General features: G+C 40.7%; 2 protein-coding genes across 6 annotated transcripts in view; both read left to right on the top strand.

Annotated features, from left to right (window-relative positions):
- PHLDB2 (pleckstrin homology like domain family B member 2) overlaps positions 1-10,319 on the top strand; it is a 127,797-nt gene extending 117,478 nt beyond the window's left edge. For all 5 annotated transcript variants that reach the window (XM_063349118.1, XM_063349125.1, XM_063349110.1 and 2 more), the window contains 3 exons: positions 1,729-1,948; positions 7,561-7,646; positions 8,382-10,319. In XM_063349118.1, coding sequence (XP_063205188.1) covers positions 1,729-1,948; positions 7,561-7,646; positions 8,382-8,522 — 447 coding nt within the window. In that variant the 3' untranslated portion in view covers positions 8,523-10,319. The remainder of the gene's footprint in view (positions 1-1,728; positions 1,949-7,560; positions 7,647-8,381) is intronic.
- A 1,744-nt stretch (positions 10,320-12,063) lies between these two features.
- On the top strand, positions 12,064-25,458 carry ABHD10 (abhydrolase domain containing 10, depalmitoylase). The gene is made up of 5 exons (XM_063349082.1): positions 12,064-12,217; positions 15,685-15,868; positions 16,666-16,777; positions 17,695-17,832; positions 18,907-25,458. Exons 1-5 carry the CDS (start codon positions 12,103-12,105, stop codon positions 19,246-19,248), a joined length of 891 nt encoding a protein of 296 aa, XP_063205152.1. The 5' UTR covers positions 12,064-12,102; the 3' UTR covers positions 19,249-25,458.
- Positions 25,459-25,771: the final 313 nt, after the last annotated feature.

Genomic DNA, 25,771 nt, shown 5'->3' with positions numbered 1-25,771 from the left:
TTTGCTAAATCTTTGTTTCATGAGTTACTATGATATTTTTTATGAACATTCCTACATAACTTGCCTTTCTAGTTGATAAGGCTAAATCAGAACAATAGGACAACCCCAGAGGAACTTTAAGCTCTTTCTGGTTAGACATACCCATTCCTTTGTTTTTATATAAAATGTAATTACCGAATGTTAAATTTTATGCATGCTTTACTTGAATGCCTTCTTTTTTTCTAAAAAATTTTAATGACAACTCAAGTATGGTGTAGACAACGATGCCATGCTTATGTCTTTATCTCACGTTGGAGCATGCCTGTGTTGTAATAGAATGCCCTATCAGTTACTGCTAATTGTCAGACTTGGCAGAGAGGCTGAAGACTGAATTGGCAGGAAGACAAAACATATCTGTCAAAAATAACTACTTTTCTTATTAACTTTTTTCTTTCCTTTGTACAGTGAGGCACAATTATTATTTTTTTTTCAGCACTTCCTGACACTTAGAAACGTGAACTAGGGGAAGGAAGTCCACCTTTGCACTTGCCAAAGCTGGTGCCAGCTTGTATCATACAGGACTGCATAATTTTAGAAGGGTGCTAAGAGTTCTTGCAGGCAACACAGCTCCCATTGCACCAGCAGGCTCTTGAGAATGCAATGAGGGAAAGTCCCTTTGATTTGTGCCTCATGGTGGGATTTAACAGGCTAACTTTAGGCATGGAGCAGGAGCATATTAGATTTTTCCAGGTCACTGACTTCTCTGGACTCAGGGCAGAGGGAGAGGGAAGGAGGGAGATGCACCTTTCACAGGTGATTCAGAGCACCTGACTTCAGCTTCTGTTCTGAATCGCCCTGTGATGTAGCCTCTGCCTGCCTTGGCTGCAGCAGAAGCCCTGGGAGTCTTGTCTTCTGTGTTTAAAAGGAGTGGGGAAGCTGTGCGTAGGCCCTTTGGGCACAGAAAACAAGCATACTCATGCTCAGCTGGCAGAGGTTACTTGTCCTCCTGCTGGTTCTCCCAACTTAACTTAAATTATCTGGGCTTGACGTCGCGTCTTGAGCTGTGGTGAAGAATGAGGCACCGTTTCCTGTGCTGCTCTGCTGTGCCTTACAGAGGGGTGCACTTCAGCTCTCTGTACCGTATTGCTGACTGTGAAGTAGATAGCACATTTAATTCGTTCAGAAGAAAATAATTCTGCAATTTGTTTACAGCAACCTCTGTGAAACTAACTAGGCATTACAGTTCACTCTCATGATTAATTTTTCCTGTAATAGCACGTTCTTATTACTTAGATTATACTTTGCATGAAAATACCTGTAGCAGTAAAATATTAATGAGTGAGATATGTGTAGTGAGTATCTAGCCCAGAGAAATAAAGGGTTTGTTTAACATCATGCAAATGAAGTTCTTTCACTTCAACTAAAGCAGCAACACACCTTAACATTTAATTAATATTTTAATTCTAAAGCAAACCTTCTGCGCTGTGCCCCCTGTTTTAGCAGTTTATCAACCGATGATTTCAAGAAACTCCTATGCTCTAATCTTGTTTTTATAAAATTATGGAACACTTTGTAAAGTTACAAGTTTTAAGGATTTTCTTTTAAAGAAAATTAGGGCTGCAGCAAAAGCTCTTTCTTATATTCATTCTTAGAACCTCAGTTTACAATTACGTCCTTGCAGCAGAAAGAGTGAAGAAGTTAAGACTTCTGCTAAAAAAATATGATTTTTTTTTTTTTTCTTCACTGTAGGCCCGTCCTTTGACTCGCTATTTGCCCATTAGAAAGGAAGACTTTGATCTACGAAGTCACATCGAAACAGCCGGTCACAACATAGAGACCTGTTACCATGTCTCCCTCACAGAGAAGACCTGCCGAGGCTTTCTAATTAAAATGGGAGGAAAAATTAAAACGTGGAAAAAACGATGGTTTGTTTTTGACAGAAACAAGAGAACTTTTACTTATTATGCAGGTAGGTCGCAGGATCACTATTAGGCTACACTTCTCCTTCCATTTTCCCATCAACCTTGGCTGAGTTGTGAACATGTAGGGAGTCCTGAGTAAAACTCACATTTCCATTTCATCGGGTGCTTTACACCTTTCCCTATAGTAATCCTTTCCCTATAGTGTTCAGTCCTAACGACAGGTAAGGCAGAAGTGAGCATAACAGACAAAGGGAGAGATGTGGGTAGGCAAGAGGAAAAAATGGAAGATCATGAGGTTCCTAGTGCACAGAATAATGGCTCCACATATTTTATTTTTAAATATTATATAATTCCCCCAATGACAAAATGATTTCTTGCACCCTTCATACAGGAGTATAATTTATTATACTTACAATGAAAATTAAATGGAATACTTCTGCAGTCCCAATGCTTGATGTGCTGAAAAGTCTTTCAGGAAATTAAATATACAGGAGCAGACCTTTTGAGTTTTCCGTGTTTTGAGAGTCTAAGGAATATCAAATGAACAACATGCAATACTCTAAAGAGGCTTCTGTACACTAAGTTGTGTTATATGATATCTGGAGCCATTATAAGCATTTATGTTAATTTGTTATCTTGGGGTAAACCCAGAAATTTGGAATTTAAGAACATACGTTTCTCTCTGACTGCTGTGGAAATCTACATGTGGTTTGACTTTGAAGTTTCAGAGGAAGCCAGAAAAACACTTTGTCTTCTGAGTATTTGTTTTTAGGAGAGGCGAGACAGGGGCATATGTTGGATGGTCATTGCTAAGAAGCAAAAGAAAATATTGAGTACAAAACCCACCCAAACAGTTCCATTTCCTTTTATGACATTTCTGCTTTCCAGCAACTCATAAGGACCTTAAAATGGATGGTGGGCTTCTGTGTTGCTCAGTCCATCTTTTTTAAAACACGTATTTGAATTCATTACATTCATTCATTACATAGAACCACAGAATGGCAGGGGTTGGAAGGGACCTCTGGAGAACATCTAGTCCAACACCCCTGCCAGAGCAGGGTCACCTAGAGCTGGCTGCACAGGAACGCGTCCAGGCGGGTTTTGAATGTCTCCAGAGACGGAGAGTCCACCACCTCTCTGGGCAGCCTGTTCCAGTGCTCTGCCACCCTCAGGGTAAAGAAGTTCCTCCTCATGTTTAGGTGGATTTTCCTATGCTTCAGTTTGTGCCCATTACCTCTTGTCCTGTCGCTGGGCGCCACTGAAAAGAGCCTGGCCCCATCCTCCTGACACCCACCCTTTAAGTATTTATAAGTGTTGATAAGATCCCCCCTCAGCTGTCTTTTTTCCAGACTGAAGAGACCCAAATCCCTCAGCCTTTCTTCATAAGAGAGGTGTTCCAGTCCCCTAATCATCTTCATAGCCCTTTGCTGCACCCTCTCCAGCAGTTCCCTGTCCTTCTTGAACCGGGGAGCCCAGAACTGGACACAGTACTCCAGGTGTGGCCTCACCAAGGCAGAGTAGAGGGGGAGGATGACCTCCCTCGACCTGCTGGCCACACTCTTCTTGATGCACCCCAGGATGCCATTGGCCTTCTTGGCCACAAGGGCACATTGCTAGCTCATGGTCGTCCTGTTGTCCACCAGGACTCCCAGCTCTCTTTCCACCGAGGTGCTCTCCAGCAGGTCAGCCCCCAACCTGTACTGGTGCGTGGGGTTGTTCCTCCCCAGGTGCAGCACCCTACACTTGCCCTTATTGAATTTCATAAGGTTCCTCTCTGCCCAACTCTCCAGCCTGTCCAGGTCTCTCTGTATGGTGGCACAGCCTTCCGGTGTGTCAGCCACCTCCCCCCAGCTTTGTGTCATCGGCAAACTTGCTGAGGGTGCACTCTGTCCCCTCGCCCAGGTCATTGATGAATATATTGAAGAGGACTGGACCCAGTACTGACCCCTGGGGAGCACCACTTGTGACTGACCTCCAACTAGACCCTGTGCCCCTAATCACGACCCTCTGAGCTCTGTCTTTCAACCAGTTATCTATCCACCTTACTGTGCATTCATCAAGCCCACACTTCCTAAGCTTCCCTATGAGGATGCTGTGGGAGACCGTGTCGAATGCCTTGCTTAAGTCAAGGTAGACCACATCTACTGCCCTCCCCTCATCTATCCATCCAGTCATGCCATCACAGAAGGCTATCAGATTAGTCAGACATGATTTCCCCTTGGTGAATCCATGTTGAGTACTTCTGATAGCTTTCTTTTCCTCCACATGCCTTGAGATGACGCCCAGAACGAGCTGTTCCATCATCTTTGTAAGGATGGAGGTGAGGCTGACCAGCCTGTAGTTCCCTGGCTCCTCCTTCTTGCCCTTTTTGAAGACTGGAGTGACGTTGGCTTTCCTCCAATCCTCAGGCACCTCGCCTGTTCTCCAGGACCTTTCAAAGATGATGGAGAGTGGCCCAGCAATGACTTCCGACAGCTCCCTCAGCACTCTCGGGTGCATCCCATTGGGGCCCATGGACTTGTGAATATTTAATTGACCCCTCACTCGATCCTCCTCAACCAAGGGGAAGTCTTCCTCTTTCCCTGTTACTACCCCCAATGCCTGGGACTCCTGAGGGCTGGGCCGAGCAGTAAAGACTGAAGCAAAGAAGCCATTCAGTAGCTCCACCTTCTCCGCATCCTCCGTCACCATGGCTCCTGTCTCATTCAGCAGTGGGCCCACAACTTCTCTGGTCTTCCTTTTGCCTCCAATATACTTGTAGAAGCCTTTCCTGTTGAGCTTGACATCCCTAGCCAGGTTTAATTCCAAGGAGGCTTTGGCTTTCCTCGTTTCATCCCTGCACGCTCTGGCGGCATTCTTGTAACGTTCCCAGGTGGTCAGTCCATTCTTCCACTTATTGTAAACTTCCTTCTTCCTCTTGAGCTTTTTCAGAAGGTGCTTGCTCAACCATGCAGGTCTCCTGCGTCCCTTGGCCGATTTCTTTCTCTTAGGGATGCACCGTTCCTGAGCTTGGAGGAAGTGGTCTTTGAATACCAACCAGCTCTCTTGAGCCCCTTTGCCTTCCAGAGCCGTAGCCCACAGGATCTCTCCAAGCAGTTTCTTGAAGAGGTCAAAGTTAGCCCTCCTGAAGTCCAAGGTTGTAATTTTACTTCTTGTTGTTTTGTGCAGAGTACCCATGATCCTGAACTCTATCTTTTCATGATCACTACAGCCTAGGTTGCCCCCAACCTTAATGTCCTCCACCAGTCCCTCTGTGTTTTTCAGTAGTAGGTCCAGGAGTGCTCCTCTCCTTCTTGGCTCCTGCACCACCTGTGTCAAAAAGTTATCATCAATACACTGGAGGAGCCTCCTGGACTGTGCGTGCTTGGCTGTGTGGTCTTCCCATCCCAGCAGATAACATACCCACTGAATATTTCATACTAGTTTGCAGTAATACTATGAAGAATGTGACAAACACTTTTTTATTTTGTTCTTAACATCTGGTTTATTGGTTAGCAAGGCCTGTAACATACAGTAGCATTCCCATGTGGTGCTGATTTTTTTAAAAAGTAGTTAACAGTTTTGGTTTTGAGTGCAATACAGTTGCTATAATGCAATTCGAATTACCAAAGAAAACTTTTCATAATGTCTCAAGGACTCCAGCCAACAAACATAATTTCATGAGAATTCTGTACCAGCTGCACAAAAATGCAGCTGCTTGTATGAGTGAGGATCTGTCTACATCTTTAAATATATAGTAGACTTCCAAAATAAATATTGATGCTGTAAATTCAGAGTAATTGAGCTCTAAGTAAATATACTGGTATATTGTTTAAGTTGTGCAAGTGTACTGAACAAGGAACTTATCTTAAAGTCTGACAATTTGGTGCAGTGACTGAAGCATCTGCACTTTCTGACCTGCAGCATACGCGGAACTCTACAAAGACTGTTGCGATGGGAGCTTGTGGGTACCCAAAATGCTCATGTAATCAAGACCCCAGGTGGGGCTTGAATGGAGAGTGGATCCCTGTTTGCTTCTACTGCACAGACAGTGTACTTTGTATAGTATTTCATTTAGCTTAGTATAATGTGTGCTATAATGTCGTAATCTTACACCTCAGTACTTCTACTGGTCCCCTGGGGGCGAGCAGGGAGATTCCCAATGCTGTATTGTTTGGTCTCTGGGATTTCTTTTTGCCGTCATATGAAGCTTTTGAAGCTGCCTGAAGCTACCGATAGGATGTAAGCTGAATTTTGTGAGTGTTCAAAATGACAGCAGACTCTCTCACGGGACTGATAAAGATGCTCTGCATGACTGTTCGATTTTAAGGTGATACTAACTTGGGCTCAGAAGGCATTACATTCCCCTAATATAAAAGTACTGGGAGTGGAAGGAAGTTTGCCCTTCAGTGTCACATGCAGTTGTGATGCTTCTTTACACCCTCTGGGATTATTTAACAATTTCTCTTTCATTGAAGGAAAATGGAGGGTACGGTAGATGCTTACCTGCCCTGTTCCTTTTTCTTGTGCAACATTATAGTTGTGACTGTTAAGATGTTAAGTTCCCAGTCTGTATCCTCCTTGCCCTAATGATTCACTAGCTAATGGTGGGACAGAAGGCAATATCAGAAGGAGATCATGTGTGATCTCCCCCGAAAGGAAATGTCTAAAATAATTCAGAATTGGCCCCCTGCGAGTATCTGCTGCTTTCCATTGCCTTTTAAGGGAGATGAAGTCAGCTGTGTCTCCATTCTAGGTATCAAAACTTAAAAGAGAAGATTCCCACCCTTCATTCCCCACCCTTTGCTGCAGTGGGACATTATACCAGAAACATGGTACCACTGGATAACAACCTGCTCCTTGTTAACAGCCTCCATGGAGTAACCATCCATTCAGGCGTTCTTACCTCAGGCGCTCTGAAGCAAATGGGGAGGTCCCTTTCACAACAGGGGCAAACCGCGTCTAATTAATCTGGCTTTTACCTTGGATGTTAGACTAGGAAAGTGCAAACAGACAATTATTATGCTGCAGCTGGTGCCCAGGAACTTTTAATTTCCTGTAAACTTTTCCATGTGTCAGAGCTCATGGAAACTTGCCTACAATCTGCTAGCCTCACATTCGCATAATAAATATTAGCTTGAGACTAAGGGATATTACTACAAATGGGAAGAAGCATTTATTTAATAAGTACAAGCACAAATGATACTCTAATGTAAAGCTTTTGCTATCAAATTGTATTTCAAATTTGCCTATCATAACAGTTTTCCTTTTAAGGCAAACTGTAGATCTTCGCCTGTGAGCTATGTGAAGTCTGTCTAGCTTTCGTGGAATTGGAAGATTGATGTACGTCGGAGACATCTGTCCTTCTGTTGGCTAATACCGACCATAATGTTTAGACACTTCAGTAAAGGGAGTGACTTGCAAATAGATGAGGAAATTGCAAAAGCTTTATTTTCTTGGAAACCAGGTGGAAAAGAAAACATATTAAAGTAGTAAACACATCTCTCAACAAAACCAATCAACTAGTAAGAAAGATTGAAGATTTCTCTGGGATTTCACAAGCAAAAGTGTTAATCCAGTTACTTATCAGCTGAACATATTTTGAAATGCAAACTGCGCTTTTGCTTCTTGAAGTACTGTTCATTTCAGTTCTCAAGTCATTCTCTCTTTTCCATTTTAGACAAACATGAAACCAAATTAAAAGGTGTAATATATTTTCAAGCTATTGAAGAAGTCTATTATGATCATCTAAAGAATGCATATAAGGTAAACTTCTTTATTGTTTTAACTGAGTATCATATAGCAGTACCCAAACTATGGTAGCTGGGTAGTAAAGTCAAAGGGAGTGCTGACAGTATTAGAAAAAAAAAAGAAAGAAACAAAAAAATCCTGGGGTGGAGGAAAAGGAAGATGAAGCCAGATCAGTGACTAGCACAGGGCTGTTTTGGTTTGGTTTTGTGTTTTAATACTGATGAAAGCAGAGAAAAGAGTGTCTACCTGCCAGGTGGGATTTGCCACAAGGAACTCCGTAGTCCAGTGGTGAGACCACTGGAATCAGTGGCTTTGGTAAATCAAGGGATGGCTGTATACATCTGTCACAGGGAGGGAGTTAACTGGTGCTGGCAGCTCATGGCACCCACTGCCTCTCACCTGTAACTTAAATAAGCTGTGAACAAGCTGAATATATCCTTGGCAGGTGGATTTGTGAAAGCCGAGGTGGTTTTGACAGCTGGACAGAGTGGGGGAGTTACTTATTTGGGCATGAAACAACGGTTTGGAGCCCTGTACTCCTATGTAATACTCCAGTGGAAGTATGTTGTAAAAAGTGTTTATGCTGGATGCCAACGCTTTAAACACATCTCTGCTTCCAGTACTGCAATGTAGGATGCAGTGCCTACAGCATTTTGCATTTTATCTTCCTCCGTAAGTAATTTCACTTCTGGTGCCAACAAATGGCTTTGCTTTCATTCTTTTGTTATCCTTCTTTCTGTTTTATTTTAGAGTCCCAACCCGTTGCTCACTTTCAGTGTTAAGACACATGACCGGATATACTATATGGTTGCTCCTTCGCCAGAAGCCATGAGGATATGGATGGATGTTATTGTTACAGGCGCGGAAGGCTACACCCACTTCATGTTATAATACAAGGGGACAACAGGGCATACTGCAATAACGTAACAGATGAAGTTAGCCATATGTAGTGAAATCTGAAAAGCCAGTGCGTACTCTGAAATATCCTCCTTATGATGTGCACCCGAAACCTCAGAACGAGATGGTTTTACAAATGCATTGAAAAGGGGGGCTTGTTACTTGTTTTAGTTGATCTTTATAGGAATGAAAGAGCTAAAGCTGTTGAGAGAATCATAGGGCTCCAAAATGGATAATCAGGCAATTTAAATTACAGCATCTGGATTCAATGATAATTTTCTATAAATTCTCTCATATGGAGAATGTCTTCATAAACTCATACTAAACAGTTTACAAATGTGTCTGTTCTCATCAGTATGCAAAAATTCTAGAACAAAAAGGTGTAACAAGCATATATTTTAATATGCAGCATTTGACATTTATAGATGATTAGGTGAGTTTTTAAAACTTTTAGTCAAGTATTTTATAAAAATATAAACAAAAGCAACCCTAAGGTACCCATAGTTCATGCCTTAGTAGTTAAATATTACAACAGAGCCAAAGAGTTATACAATTCCCTTATAATGTTTTCAAATTGTTAGTTGTACCTAACTTTCTGTAAGGGGACAGTGCCAAAACTCTTCATGACTTTTAATGTAATTAAATTGTTAGGATATTCTGTGTGTTCAAACACCAGCTGACACCAACTGTGTGTTTAAAGTCTGCATCTATGGAGCTCAACATAAAAAGAGAAGGATAGCTTCATAACGGTGCATTTTTCCAGAAGGATACGAAATGGAAACACATGTATTAACTTCCTCATAAGGAAGGGGTTTTTAAATCTTCCCTGTTGAATAGAATGAGCTGATTCTTGACCCTACAGCAATTTTCTTGTAATTTTCTAGTAAGGTCCCAGCATGGTTCTAAACTTACTCTGTGCCAAGTGAATGCTCTACTGAAACCTCTCAAACATTGGTCCCCTTGAAGCCAGCATCAAAATCTCTACCCATCTACAGTCTTTGGAGTCAAGTTTTCAGCCCCACAGAGTTGTTTTCTTTTGTTTGTTTTTTTTTTAAATGCATATCTGCACAGAATAATGCTGTCAAATAAAATAAAAAGAGAGAGGCAAGTTCTACGAGTTTATGCTAAGCAGTGTATGAATAAGAAACTCTGAAAATTTTAAGTAGCAGAGACTGAGAGTCCTAAAACAACAAAAATAGTGAGGGTGCAGTGGTCTCCCATTTTAAAATCACTTTCAAGTCCTTGAGTAATGTTGCAAAAACATAACTTATTTAATTGAACTGAACTTCAAGAAAGTCTCTTATGACTTTAAAGAGGTTCTATTTCAATAATCAAAACTTAATGTGCTATGTGGTTTGTGTAATAGAAGAAAGCACATTAGCCTTTTTTTTTTCTTGATGAAAAGTTAATGGCTTTTGATGGAACAAATAAAAAACTGAAAGCAAAATAGAAGTATGCTGGCAGAATATTTTTGTTATACTTTTTAAACCCTGTATCTGTAATGAACGGGTTGAATTTTTTGTGGTATACACAGGTGATATGGTTGCTCTAGCACGACAAACACCAGTTTCAACTTGAATCATGAAAGAAGGACTGTTAGCGCAAGATAATTGTTAACATCTGTGCAGATCACAGCTTGTAATCTAATGACTTAAAACACTATAAGAAATAAATGGCTTTGGTTTATATAATTATTATTTTTCCCTGATGTATCTTGATTTTACTCCTAAGTATGGTTATAAAGGTTTTCTAATAATGATTTTTGTATCCTGCATGATGCAATGAAGGCATTTCAATAAACATTTTTAAAAATATGCTTGTTTTAATTATTCACTTGCTGCTTCATCTTGAGACATTTCAGCTTGTGTTTTAAATAGTACATACACTTGTGCAAGCAATTTTGTATTTCTTAGTAATGCGTAATCTAACCGTGTGTTTTCCCATAAAAGAGGTGTGGAAAATAATCTTTCAGATGGCAGTGATATTAAGAGTGTAGTCTGTTTACTGCCTGTACATAATACAATACCTTTCTCATTTTTTGTGAGCCTTGGATATAGACATATTTTTTGTTTAACTGCAAAACAGAAATTGCTGAAGTGTAAGGGTTTCCCAGTTGTCCTAATAGTTGCCTTAGACATGACTTGAACTGCAGGAAGCATTAGCTCATTGCAGAAGCCCATGTAGTTTTACGACTTTTTCACTAAGTTTGCTATTATCATCACAAAGCACAATCGGTTTTGTAGTGGTGGACATAAAGACGATGTAAGCAAAGCATGGCGGTAAGCATCATCTTTTATGGGCAGTCTGCAAGCCCTCCAAGACTACCCCCACAGGAGTCAAGCACCCACTTACCCTGAAGGAACTCTGGCAATTGCAAACCACGTAGCCTGTGTCTTAAAAGCCACTGCTGCTGCAGCCCTTGCCCTAGAGCTGCTGACGGGCTGGGCTGGTGCTTGCTTGGGAAAATACCTTTGTGGGCGCTGACCTCTGTAAGTATTGTTTTATTCTTTTCTGTGTGGCCTGTATTACAAAAGGTACAGTGGATAAAGACTTCCTTGAAGGAAAACCTTGTTCTGGTTACTGTGTCTGTGCAAATGAGGCCGAGTAGAGATGGGTAATGAGGTATGGGCTGGTTTGAATGCCCAGTAGGCTAAGGAATGGCCAAGCCCTGACAATGCTGCAGAGGCAGCCGAGGGAAGGATGATGTGTTTTGAAATGCCATTTCTCGCCATCTGTACAGGACAAGTAATTACATGTGTTACATTATATTATAAATTGTGTCCTTTGGAACAGTTTATCCCCACACACCTACAGGCTACCTGAAGTAGGGGGGCTTCCAGACTGGGTCTTACCAGCCTTGTCGGGTACAGAGGCCTTCACAGAGGTTCACCTCTCCAGAATAAATTTGCACCTAGGGAAATCATAGAATGCTTTGAGTTGGAAGGGACCTTAAAGATCACCTAGTTCCAACCCCCCTGCTATGGGCAGGGACACCTCCCGCTAGCCCAGACTCCTTAAAGCCCCATCCAGCCTGGCCTTGAACACTTCCAGGGATGGGGCATCCACAGCTTCCCTGGGCAACCTGTTCCAGTGCCTCACCACGCTCAGAGTAATGAAATTTCTTCTTCACTAATCTAAATCTACCTTCTTGCAGTTTAAAAGCGTTACCCCTCGTCCTCTATCTCCACTCCCTAATAAAGAGTCCTTCCCCATCTTTCCTGTAGGCCCTCTTTAGGTACTGGAAGGCCGCTGTAAACTCTCAGCGGAGCCTTCTCTTCTCCAGGCTGAACAACCCCAACTCTCTCAGCCTGCCTTCACAGGAGAGGAGCTCGTTAAGTGTGTTTATTGACAAAGCTTTGCCTTCGCCTTCACAGACAAGCATTCGGCATTTTAATTACTCCGACCAACGCCAGCGCCCAGCCCCTCGCCCTCCTCCCTCCGCCACGGGCAACGGCGCATGCGCGTGCCCCGCCACGGGCCAGCGCCACTTCACGCGCACCCGCGCATGCGCCTGGCCCCGACGCCGCAGGTGGCGCCTGCGCAGTGAGGCGCCTGCCCGCCGTGAGCGGCGGCTATGGCGGCGGTGGCGCGGTCGCTGCGGGGGTTGGTACGAGGCGGTGGTGGCTGCCATCGTGCCTCGTCCATGGCGATGTTGCTGTCGCCGCTGAGGGCGGTCCCGGGGCTCCCGGGTAAGGGCAGGGCTCCGGGGCACCTCTGCTGGCGCTCCGCCGCCGTTCCTCCTCCTCCGCCGGCCTGGGATCCCGGGGGAGTCAGTCAGTCAGAGGGGAGAGGATGCGTGTCTGTGGCGGGTGTATTACCGCGTGTGATGGCCGTGGGGAAGGGTGTTTGCTGTCGGGGCGGGCGGCAGGAGGTGGCAGCCGCTCCTCCCCTTCAGCGCCCCGTTTCGGTCGGGAGCGGCCAGGGTCCCCGGGGGAGGTGGGGATGTTAAACTCCGCTCTTCTCCGAGCGGCTGGGTTTCCGACAGGCTTTTTTTTTCTCCTGCCGAGGCTGCGGGGGATGGTTGGGTGTCCGTGGGCAGGGGAGGGCAGGTGTGCGTGTCTGCAGAGCGGCTGCTTTCCCAGGCGTGGAAATCGGAGCAACTGCGCCTGCTCGCTTGCTTGGATGTGAAACAGGCCTGCGTCTGCGCAGCTGAAAAGCTCCCTTTTGAGCGAGATGATCCTCAGCCCAAACACATAGTGCCCCTTCTTGCTGTTCTAGACTCTGCTTGTCTGGCTTGTTGAGGTTATTCATTGCCTTAAATTTGACAGGCGCCTGCTCTTCTTGATGAGGTATTGAACCTCATCTGAGGTTGCTTGGTGTAGAAGTGAGTAACACTTACTTGCCGTTAAGGGTGCATGTTTTGAATCTGCATAAAACGTGAATGCAGTGGGCTTTTTGTTGATGGTTTTTCTTCCTGTGTGTTTAAAGTGGTAGTGTGGTCAGAGTAGATGGCTATTGAGTGTGCCATTAGGTGCTCTGAGACTGGGCTAAGCAGCAGTTGCTGCTGGCAGAACTGGTGGCCTTCTTACTCCTATAGCATAGCCAATTGCATGCAATGAGGTATGGAGAACGTTGAGTCCACTATCTGCCAGAGCTGCGTTAATTTGCTGCTGCTGTTGGCAGTGGGTAGGTCACAGTGCTGGAGTGTTCCCAGGGTTGTTCAGAGGATTTCTTTGGCTTTGATGTGTAGGTGCTGGTCTCAATCACAGTTTCTGTTGGTCATAATGCAATTAAAATTGCACAGTGATTCTGATATGAAGAGAGTTCCATAGCATCAGGCAAGGGTCCTGTGGTCTTCCTGTAGCTAGCTCCTGCTGTCTGTAACTCGCTTTTATAAATACTAAGTACCTCCTTGCACCCTTCAGCAGTGCTTCCCTGCTCTTGCCAAGGCCTTTCACTGAAATTGGGATGAAAAATTACTGTGTAGCGGCTCAGTTATCGATGTTTTTGTGTGTCTAAAGGGAAGTCTGAGAGCATGACTCCAGTGAGCCTTGCTTTTGGATTGGCTAGGGTGGTTGCCTTAGAGTTATTCTGCATTATTCAGGTTGGGATTGCTGCTGGTGCCCTTGAAGTGTCAAAACAGTTTGAGGACACTTCCAGAGTGCTGCAGGATGGAAAAACAGTGACTTCAGAGGTGGTTATCGGGGCTTATGGGGGAGAAAAATACTCCTAATTCTTTTTCTATGAAGTTTAGCACTTCCTGGTGTATCTCCTCTTTTGCTGGCAGGTGAACAAATGACTGGCATACTGATAGACACACACATAACTTTACTGTGGCATTTATTCCCCTTTATGGTAAACAATGCGTGAATAGGATAAAGAACTGTCTCATTGTTTCAGGAAAGATTTAATGGTTTTACTTATAGTTCAAATGGTATAATTTCTGTTAGACTGTAGGAAAGTGCTGGATACTAGCTGCATCCTGTGTCTGTTATGCATCCACATTGACCCACACACATGCAAGTTTAAAAACAAACAAAACCCAAACCTCTCTGATAGTGAGAAAACATAACTCAAAGCTGCAAAACAGTTAAGTGGTGTGATACTGTCGCAGTCTTTTTTTGCAGTATTTATCCCGTTATTATACCACTAGGAAGCTCTGATGTATTGTTTGGGGTTGCATAGTTTTTGTACCCTGCTATTGATTTACGGTATTGAAGAACCAGTCGTCTTCTAGTGTAAGAATTAAGAGTATCAAAGTCTTAGAAGTCTCAACCAAGGTTTCAGTTTAACAAATTATCTTGCCGAGTGGGATAGTAGAATGGATTAAGTGTCCATAACACCTCTCTACAAGTCACTGGTCCTCACCCACAGTAGAGGTACAAATAACTGCTAAACATAGATTAAATACTGTAGCAGCTGTTGAGATTCAGTATAGTTATTAATTAGATAGCATTTCCTTTGTTAATCATTTTTCCTTGTTTGAAAGCAACTCAGGTTTTTTTCATGGTTATTAATGTAAATAACAGAGTCCAACTTAGTGTTCACTTTCCAAATGTGTCTGGTTTGTTATTTTGAACTAAAACAAAATAATTTTAACTTTATGCTCATAGGAAAACTTCTTTCTCATGTAATATGGTGCAGGTCGCTTTGACAGAAGTTCTAAATGATCTTTCATTTTTTAAGTAGTGGCAAAATATTTAGGTTTACAAAGTGTTATTTCATTCTGTTTAAACAGAACAGTCTGAGTGCTAGACTAATGTAACCTCTCCAGCAAGAATATACTAAAACATGTAATGAGATATTTGTCCCTCTTTTGGAGATGCGTAAGAAAACGATACTTTTACAATTCTGTTTCTTCTTATAAGATGCGTTTAATGTATTGCTGTGTATTTACAGAAGGTGTAGCTTTATTTTGTTTTTTACCTTCTGTGCTTCATATCTCAGGAAAAGACTGATGTTAAGATGGCATAGTGAGCCTTTTTTTCCAGTGTTCCTGGCAATAATCTGTAATTTAAGCAGAAATAGCTGTTGATTATATGGTGAAAAAGGATAGATGTCACTTCATTCGGTTTTAAACAAAGCTAATGTTGTTTTATGTTCGTCATGTTGAAAAAGTTAGAAGATTCTTTCCCAATTCCTGCTTTTGAACTTACCCATTTCTACATCTCCATAGGTCTTGTGGATCTGCAGTTTTGATGCAGATGCAGTTTTGTCCTTCCGTTTTCGTTTTAATCAAAAATTTATCACCTCATGTACTTGTGAACTTACCATTGCACAGAGTACTTTAGTCCCAAAATTATATTTTTTGAAATTCAGTCTGGAAAAAACAAAAATTTAAACTACACAGATGAAAAATCTTACCATTTCATGTGAAATGGGTAGCATATTCAAGATGGTATAAAACATGAGTAGAAATCAAGTATAGGAAATCTTAGCATTTGTCTTCAGTCGACCACTTTGCTAATTGCTGAGTGAACTCCTTACATGGTTGACATTTAATGATTTGAGAATGAATCACAATCAGCTTTCCCTTTCAGGTTGATCAATACTAGTTAGTCATTAAAGAACATAGGAGATTTTTTTTCTTTCTCGTGAGCCAAAGTATCTTATTTTCACATAATATACCTATAGTTCCTGAATCCTATTTTTATAAAACATTAGTATTTCTGCCAAGGTTATCATGATGATTGTACTAAATAGCTCTTTTTATTAGTTTGCAGGCTGAAATCATCAGTCAGCTTTCTTACTCGACCGGATCGACCAAATCTTGCTTATCATAAACTAAAAGGCAGGAATCCAGGGGTTATTTTCCTTCCAGGCTTTAATTCAAATATGAATGGTCGGAAAGCAGCTGCCCTCGAAGATTTCTGCAACTCTCTAGGTCATGCCTTCATCAGGTACATTCCAAGCGTTGTTCTTGAGAAAATGAAACTAATATCATGGGGTAGGCGAAATGGTAAACTTTGGCATTTGGATTGGAATGCATGCTGTGCTGTACACAAGCTAAGAAGTATCTTCCATCCATTTCAAATGTAGGAATTCTGTCTGTAGCGAGACTGAGGTAAATCAGGAGAATATATCCTGAAAGTAATTCAGAAAATTCTCTAACAAATTTCTGTAGTCTGGCTAGTGCTATGTGTTACATGAAGGCTATAGGCACAAAAATGAAAAAGATAGGACCAGGAGTTCTAAGTACTTAAGTTACCACTCTAAGCATGCTTCTTAACTGCCAGTTCTTGTTAAGTTACCCAGTGCCTTCTGTGGTTTTAGAAGAATATGCGTATGCTTGGTGATAACTCTCCTTTGATAGACTAGGTTGAATACTGAGTTTCCTAAGTCTTCGAATTTGGGTATAGCATGTGAAAGAGAGCTTCTACTTTTAAAAAATACTTTTAAAATTGAAGTATTTGGGGGTTTTTGTCTGTAAGGGAAATTCTTTGTCTGGGAGATATCCTGTTAAATTTGAATATTGTTATACCAAATGATAAGAGAATGCTGCATTGCTTAGTTGCATGTATTGTGTTTAAACCTCTTTTCATCTGATTTCCGGTGCTAGTGATATACAGCACCAAGTAAGAAAATCTTCAGTGTGGTATCTTGTCCCCATTTAATTTGATTAAGCGGTACTGTTTACTTAGTTTCTGTGTTGCTGTAGACAGTACTGTGACTTTCATTTTGATGTTTACTTTTTCAGATTTGATTATACAGGATGTGGAAGTTCAGGTGGTAAATTCGAGGAGTGTACAATTGGGAAGTGGAGAAAAGATGTTCTGTCCATACTGGATGAACTTACAGATGGACCACAGGTTGTATGTTGTTTTTAAACATAGAATGCTTTTTATCTTCAAGGTAGAACATTAATCAAAAATACGCCATAATAGCTCTGGTCAACAGTAGCTTCTGTTTAACAACTGACACCTGCTCACTTTCAAGCTGAATCATTTGAGAGGTCATATTTGTAAGACCTCTTTTGCAAGCAGGTACATCACAAAATCATGGAAACGAGGGTGGCAGGACCTCCTGGAAGTCATTTATTAGAGCCCCTGCTCAGAGCAGGGCTGTCATCCCAGGGAGTCTGAGAAAGCCTCGTGGTGGAGCTTCCACCTGACGGGGTTCCAGTGCAGCGCAGCCCTCTTCATGAAAAAGTGTTTCACTGTCCCGTGCTGATACATTAATTAAAGGATATGCAGGGATGTTACAAGTTAAAATACTCTATGTGATAAAATAGCTTTAAAAAAAACCCAAACTAGTAGAAGCAGCATTTGACTTCTTCAGTTACTTTAAAAATGACTGTGAGAAACCTGAAATCTTGTGCAATCTAGGAATGCCTAGTTGTGTTTAAAACAGTTTTATATTATGAATTGCTTTTGACCTCTTTCACTGCACTGAGCCTTTACCATGTGCGTTTATTTTAAGAAGGAAACATAAAGTATGTATGTGATACTGAATTGTTTCAACTCTGATTTCGTTTACAGTGTTTCAGTCTCAGACAGCAATAACCGGCCATGCCAAACAAAAAGAATAATAAAATACCAGATCCTGTGGTGCTTACTCAGGCAAAATTTCCACCGGAAGTGACAGCAGTTCTGCCTGGGTAAGGACAGCAGGATTATGCCCAAGGTTTAAGTAGTTAAACAAAATGAAAACTGATATTTTGTAGAAAAATAAAAAAATTGTTAGCAGCTTCCTGTAAAATGATCGTGTATTTTCTCTTTTTTTTCAGATTCTGGTGGGCTCCAGCATGGGTGGATGGCTGATGCTTCATGCTGCAATAGCACGCCCGGATAAAGTAGCTGCTCTAGTTGGAGTAGCTGTAGCAGCAGACCATTTTGTAACAGCTTTTAAGAAGCTTCCCATTGAGGTAAATGTTAATGATTGACCTTTGTGCAATCTGAAAATCTATCAGGCGTTTAAGAAATTCTGTTGTTCAAGCTGTATTTTTCCTGCAAGTCTTTCAGTAAGTTTTCTCTGTGGTGGAGGTAAGCTGAAAGTTTGCATTGATCTAGAAGTCTGAAAAGTGCTGTGCTTCCAGTATGAAGTTAGTGGGAGCACTACCTAGAATGTGTTTATATTACTATGGCATATAGGACATGAAGTTGGGTCCCTGCTGTTCAGCAGTCCATTAGATTTCAGTGTTGGATATCTTATATTTGCATTCAAATTCGATTCTTGTGCTTTCAGGGATGGAGAAGTAGCTGCTAAAGTAATTGAGAAGAGATTGGATGAGATCAGTCTGACACAGGTTATGTGTGTAGAAAAGGAATTCTTCAGACTAGTGTGTTTGTAAAGACTAAGATTTAGGTGGTGGGAAGTCTCTTTCTGAGTTGCTTCCTTGATGGTGATAATGTCCAGTCTTCAGGAAAGTAAATCTGATGTTCTCATGTGACAAATAAATATGGCAATAAATAACTTCAGAATAATATTTTTCTGATATTTTTTGTTTTTTCTAAGACATTTCATAGTGTCAGTATTGCAACTTAAGATTAAGGTAAGATTCTGGAAATACAGTATTTTAGATGCAGCTATTGTGGCAAAGACTGAAAAGAGTGATCATTGGAAAATTCTTTTTTCCTACGATTCTCCTTATTTGAGGGTCAGTGAAGTGATTGAAACCAAAGAAGCTCACTGTTCATGGCTGCTATACATCTTTTTCTCTCTGATAGATTCTGGCTAAGAAACTTAATTTCATTGGTGAATCCTAACTAGATTAATTTGCATGAGAGACATGCAGAGTAGCTTTTGTGACATGGTAGGGGCTTTGTCTTCTCATTTGGTGGAAGGCGAACAAAAATATGCTTTCTCTGCTAAAAAAATGAACAAAGTGAAATTTTATACCTGTGGAAGTTTTACTGCATTTAGAACAGAAGTAAGTTGAGGCACTCTGAAGAACATGTAACGTATGTCTTGTCTATTCTTTGCTCTCTTTTTTTTATAGGCACAAAAAGAAATAGAAGAAAAAGGTGAATGGAAGTTTCCAACAAAGCATAATGAGGAAGGATATTACTCTGTGACATATGACTTTATCAGAGAAGCAGAAAATCACTGTGTGCTAAATAGTCCTATTCCTATAACGTGTCCCATACGACTTATTCATGGCATGAACGATGATGATGTCTCTTGGCAGATCTCTATGCAAGTTGCTGATCGTGTTTTGAGCAAAGATGTGGATGTTATCCTCCGCAAAACTGGCCGACATCGGATGAGTGAGAAGGAAGATACAAAACTTCTTGTGAATACAGTTGATGATTTAATTGACAAGCTGGCAACAGTAGCATAAGCTGCAGAGTAGCCTAAGTGCATGAACTCTACACATAACTCTTTTCCATGAGTAGCCAAAACCCTGTTCTTAACAAGATGATGCCAGGCCTGTGACTATCGCAGTAGGAACTGAGCTTTTCTGCTGTTTCCTTACCTCCGTTTCATAAATACAGGTATTTTATTAATGCTGCATTTGCACAGAGAGTCCAAAATGCGAAGGAGCGCTGCTGTTGTGTTCAGAACCTCTCCTTTACCACTTAAACCTTTTTTCACAAGCTTCCTACACTTTTGTACTGAAATGTTGATTCATTTTTGTTACTATTGGCATGTACAGGAAAACCTTAATTTCCCATGTCTTTGACACCTTTTTCACTATTGTCCTTTTGCTGTAACATTCTTATATCTTATATCTGAAGCCATTTGTGCAAGGCAAAATACAACTTGAGTGGTTACTGAAGTTCTTGTTATTAGAAATAGTGAATAACATGAAGCATAATAAACATATTTTAGATAAATTATTATATTGGTCTCAAGTACTGTTAAAATTGACAAGTGGAAGGCACACCCTGATGGTGTGCCTGGGGTACTACAGAAGTAAGAAGTTAACCTCTAGGAATGCAGAGCCTCAGAGTGCAGATAGAGCTCTTTTATCTATGCTTATGAGCAGGGTTTATGTCCTCTTCTCCAGGCTGTCTTTTCTTTGGGTCTACTATTAAGGGAACAATATATAATCTTGGTGTAAACTGAAACTGGATCAATACAGAGACTCTTTTGTAGTAACTTCTTTGAAGTGGGGAGTACAGCACCATAGGGCATGACTGCCTCTTTTCGGTGACTTGAGAACTGTAGATTACTAGGAACAGTGTCTTCCAGAGTTAGGACATTGAGGTACATGAGTGCAAGCCTGAGAACTTGTAAATGAAACCTGATAGTTGGATAATTCTTGTAACGTAAATCCATAGAATTTAATAGTAAATTGATTTAATTGCAAATATGACTATTACCTGGTTTTTGTCCAAAAGTACAGTGCCATTCATAAACTTGAGAGATAGGAACTGAGGTGAGAGGCTGGAAATAGTTCAGACTGGCCTTAATATGAAACATCAGTCAAAGGTATGCAGTCATTTCTGGCTTTATTATTTTAAGTAGTAAATGGTATCCCTATTGCTGCCTTAAAAGACTAAAGCTCCTGAGGGTAAGACATTTTTAGAGAGTTTGTTGTTTTCAGTGTTAGCATTGTCAGCAGAAGTACATTGTATAGAGCTTTGCCGAGGTGGTAGTTTTTAATTAAAAAAACAAAACAAAACAAAAAACAAAACAAAACAACCCTAGATTTCAGATGAGTTCCTGTGAAGTACAGTTTTATTTAGGCTTCAATACTGCAAAAATAAAAAACTGTGATGTAAAAAATTTGAATTCCCTTATGAGAGTAAAAAAGATGGCTCTAGTTTAGATGTAAACCTTCTAATTCAAGTGTACAAATTCCCTAGCTGAATTCTCAATTACTCTAGCTCAGCATACTTGTTTGAGGAATTATAACATTCCATAAAGTCTTGTTTCCAAGTACTTCTGTTTCTCAAGTAGACTTTTTTCTGTCTGTATGAGTATGCAGTTCAATACTTTCTTAAGCTTTAAAACCTCTTGAATGTGCATTTTACTTTTGAGAAAAATTAGTTCACATGATCAGCCATTTCCATTACTGAAGGTTGAGCTGCATTCGTGTTTATGTATTGTTAAACACTTGTCGTCTTTATGTGCATTCATGTGTCTTGCATCTGATAAAACCTGAAAAATAAATTTTGTGAGTTTTAGTCAAATCAAAAATAAGTTTCTTCAAAACTTTCTGCTCTTAGTTTACTTATGACAATTTTTTAATCCACTTCCATCACATTTCTTAGACTGCTTTGTCTGGAAGAAGTTGAAAAAAGCGGACTGTTGTAATTCCAAAGTGATTAATTCTAATTAAGGACAAAAGTCACCAATTGTCATAAGTATACTTTTTCTTTACGCGTAGTAAAGTTATTTCAGTAGCTGAAAAATTTTGAGCTATTTTTTTTTAATTGGGAGTTATACCTGCAAACATTCAACTTAACTGTAACGCTTAAGACAGGGGAGAAGTCTTTATATGTCTGCATAAACTGTAGCTGTGTATTTCTGTTGAAAGAATTGCATTGTATTCATTCAAAGCTTCACCTTAGCCTTTATTGAATAATTGATATTTTATGAGTAAGGTCTTTTTGTTACGATGCCTTAGAGCAAGATAACTGAAAACAAATGTGAATGGGGAGCAGCTGTGTGAGTAGTTTTCAGGGTTTTTTTTTCTTGTTTGATGGTGGTTTTTGGTGTTCGGTGTGGATTTCTCCCCCACCCATTATTGTGCTGCAATAACATTAGGTGGGAGAAGGCAGCATGACAGGGTTGACACAGTTGTTGGGGATACAAAACTGCAGCATCAATTGCTCAAACCACAGCATGACTAAAACTTAATTCTAGGGAGGTTTTTTTGTGTGACGCTTGTTTTGTAGTTATATCTGTTTTCCTTCTCTGCTTGCTAAATGGAGATCAGTGGTAGAATTTACATTACAGGTACGCCCAAAATTTGCTACATACAATGTAAATGCAAAGTGAGAGATGATACTTTCTTCATAGAGACAGTATTCCAGATAGGATTTTAAGATGCAATGAATGCTAGTGCCCGTCTCTCTGTGTTCATTTGCCATTTTATTTTGCATTTTTTGCTTTGAGGTAGACCTTATGTAGACATACTTTTTCCTCTAATTTTGCCACAGTAGTTTCATTGGTATTTCTCCTTGCAAGCATAGTGTTTTCCTTGTGTTCATGCTGGAAATTACCAGCATTTTGATTACTGTCAACTTGGCATGCTCAAATGCATGAGAGAAGGGATAGATGATAAACAGGGAGATTTACATCCTACCCTTGACTAGCTCTTGACATATCAGTAAGTTTTGACAATCTTGAATAATGTAATAGTCACATGTTAACGGTGTCATTCTGATTTTATGCAGTACCATGTTTTGTCCCCTGAGTTAATGCCTCTGGTATCTTTTTCTTTTTTCCCAGTAGACGCCTAGATAGTGAATTATTTTCAATATTAGTCATGTTTAAAAACAAGCATTTCTTTCCTATGTAGAAATACTGTATTAAACTAGGGTACTATATATTTGGAAAGCTCTGCATGGTGCACATTTTTAAAATCCTTTGTAATGAATTCTTATGTTCTGTTCTTTTTCTTTTTTACAGACTTCTAATTTGCTGCCAGATACAAAGTATGTTTTGTGAATATATAACATACGTTTCTTCAACAATAAGCTTGATTCACACAAAACGATCAGTGTCTTATGCTTTCAAATTTAACAGCTCTGTCTTGTGCTGCCTGGGAGGGGGTTGGTTTTCTCTGGACACCTTAATCTACACTTAATTATTTTCAGTAGCGCTCTTAGCTTAAGTTGTTAGCATTCTCATTGTCTTTCACTTTTGGCAGGTCTGAAAATGACTTCTAGGCTTATCTGTCACGGAGTGTAGTACAGACGTGTTGAGGCTGTTACAGTACAAGGAAGCTCTGGACACTAACTGAGCAACTCAGCTGCTTGTGTTGTTGATTTTGATCAAACAATACTAGTTGAATAAGCACCTCGAGGTATTTATCTTCCTAAAGATATGCTTAAACTACATAACATTAACTCCTGCTAAGGAGTTACAGTCATTCAAGTTTCACGAGTAAATAACAAAAAGCTTTTATAGCTAAGCAGGAAGCTTGATTAGCATATAATACCAAAGAAGCATAGTTTTCATTAAAAAGAAATGAAAGCATTACCATCTGAGCTCAACTGTCCCTAGTCCTTGCCAACGTTTTTGTTTCAGATTTGTTGCAAAAATCAAACTACTTGAGACTTAACTTATGAAACAAACAAAAATTCCTTCTGAAAAGGAAGAAAATGGTGAGGCATGCTTTCCTGTGTTTGGGATTAAACTCTGCAATAGACCAGTATGTGTTGAAATAGTCTCTAAAGCTTATTCAATTTGTTTCCTAATAAACAAGTGCTCTTATTCTGTGTATATTGAGATGTACTAATGCAGTTTTATATACATGTATTTTTATCTTGTCAAGTATTCTACTTGTTCTGTCTCTTCAGTTGTTTGGCTTTGTGTTACACGCTTTTTTTTCCTTTTTTCTTTTTTTGAGGTAAATGGTATTAAGTGTTTCATGTAGTTTCAATTTAGCTAACTTACTTTTTCTTGCATCAGTGCTAAATACAAACAAAGCACTGTTCACAAAAGAACCTAGCTGGATAGGCCTTAGAATAACTGCCTCCTGCTGTTTCATTTTTATGTTAATTTTGATTATGTGCTCTCTTGGACATGCAGTTATTCAATGGGGCTAAGAGATTTATGGTGCCATACTTTTCATATCAAATTAAAACGTGCTTGGAGAGAAATTCTCAACCAGCTATGTGACTGCAGCTGCTCAAATGTTTTCAATGCTCTAGTTGTACTGCAATACAGAGTTACAACATTTTCTGAACCAGTGCCTTGGTCATTAGGTACATTAGGTCTGTGCTTGTCATTTTACCTTGGTCCATAGCCCCTCCTTTGCGGGGGGGCGGGAGTGGGTGGGAAAATCGTGTGCTAGGGAATTGTGAGATTTTAGTTCCCTTGATTTTTACGTTACTCGGCTGTGCTGTTATAGAGAGGCCTACCTTACCCTTTCAGATTTTTTTTTTCTTTTAAAGTGCTAAAAAATAATGTTAAAGGCTTCCCTGGAAATACAAGAGGGTTACGTGTTTCACCTGTCTCTTAAGATCAGCAGTCTCTGCTTTGGGCTGATGGACAAATTCAGTCAGATGTGTGGGAATGCAGAATTTCACTAAAGCTTGGTGAAAATTCAACGACTGTGTAAGGAATGCATACAGAAATACCAAAAATCAGTGCACGCTCTTGCTCTTCCACCCTTGTTCTCAAGCCCAGCGGGAACAGGAAAGGCAGAGGGAGCTCAGCTATTCTGTATAATAGCAGGCAGCTTGCTACATACATGGTTTTACTGTCACTGTGCATGTTGCTTTTCTCCTGGCAGGTGCTTTCTAGGGGAAGAGATTACTGTAACGGTTGGGAAGAAGAGACAGAGATGAAGGGCAAGAAAATTTGCTGCTCACAGATTTGCTGCTCACAAATTTACTGCTCATAGGTCAGTTTATATAGCGCAGATTTACTTTGTGACTGTAGGACCTCATCTCTCTCCAATATATATTTGCCTAGAACAGAAGAACTTTAGTTACAGCCTTGGCTATGTTATGCATAAATCTAAATTGCAGGACCTATTGCAGTCTAGTTGCAGGCTTGACCTTGTATTTCTCTTTCAAGTCCTGCATATGTATGTTAAAGGGTCCAGTGCTTCCATTCCATTAAAGAGAAACAGGCATCCTCCATATGACACAGTAATTGTAGTTTGTGATTTCCTCATGGGTGAGGAATAGACATGTTCTCAGCCTGCTACAGTGTCTTGTTTTGTGTTTGGGAAGGAGTTTCAGCTAGCTCTGCATTTGTATTTGGAATGAAAAGCAAATGACAGCTGCTAAAACTTCCAGTCACTTGGTTCTGAAACTAAAATACAAATTTAAAATGTTTTTAGGCTAGCACGTGGAAGGTTGTGTTCTTTTTGAGCCTTCTGACCTGCACCGTGTTGTCTGCTTACTTCCCACGTGGCAACATGAGAAGGTCACTGCTGCTTGTCAGGGTGGAAGCAGGTGCTCCTGACTGTGGCAAAGGTATGCTGAACAGTAGCACGCTTAAAGGTTAGACTGATGTAAATGGCCTTCCCAAAGTTTGGTCCTGGAAAAGCAATCCTTGAAGGACACGGGCTGCCTGGGATCAGGTCTGGACCTTATGAGAATCCTCTCCTTTGCTTCTGTACTGAATGTGGTTGCTGGCAGAAGGTGTGCCAGAGTGTGCTAGTCCTTAAGACAGTAACTCTTGAAAAAGTCCCTGACAGCAAAGCTAAATCCCTAATCATAAGAAGCAGCGTTTATTTAGTTAGGGGATTTAATCTTGTTTGCTTGTAAATCTTGCTGTCTGTTTTGACCTATGTTTCAGTGACATAAAGATGATGCTACTTTTCCGTTCTTCTTGTAAATGTGTATTGCAATGCATCAATTTCAAACCAAGATGGTTCTCAGAAGGTACTGTTTTTGTTGGGAACAAATAAAAAATTGGTATGATGAAATGTGTTGGTTTTCTTTTAAGGAGTCTGTCAATCCAGCAGAAGACTAAAAGATCCTGAGAATTAAAATGGACAATTTACCTCCAGGGTCATCTTGAATATTGGGAATGCTGGCCATGATATCCACAGGAGTTGGTTTCCAGTGGTAACTGGTAGCTGGTTCTGTTGACAAGCTGCCTGGACCTTTCAGGTGGTCAATGACTTATGAAAACACTTCTGGCTATGGCGGCCTTAGGAGCTGCCTTGTTCCGCAGATTGGAGTGTCAGTGTGTTCTGTTCTGTCCCACAAATGGTCCTTCCTTCCTGA

The sequence above is a fragment of the Chroicocephalus ridibundus genome, chromosome 1 (assembly GCF_963924245.1).
Source record: "Chroicocephalus ridibundus chromosome 1, bChrRid1.1, whole genome shotgun sequence".
Lineage (NCBI taxonomy): Eukaryota > Metazoa > Chordata > Aves > Charadriiformes > Laridae > Chroicocephalus > Chroicocephalus ridibundus.
This window is presented reverse-complemented; position numbering and strand designations above follow the sequence as displayed.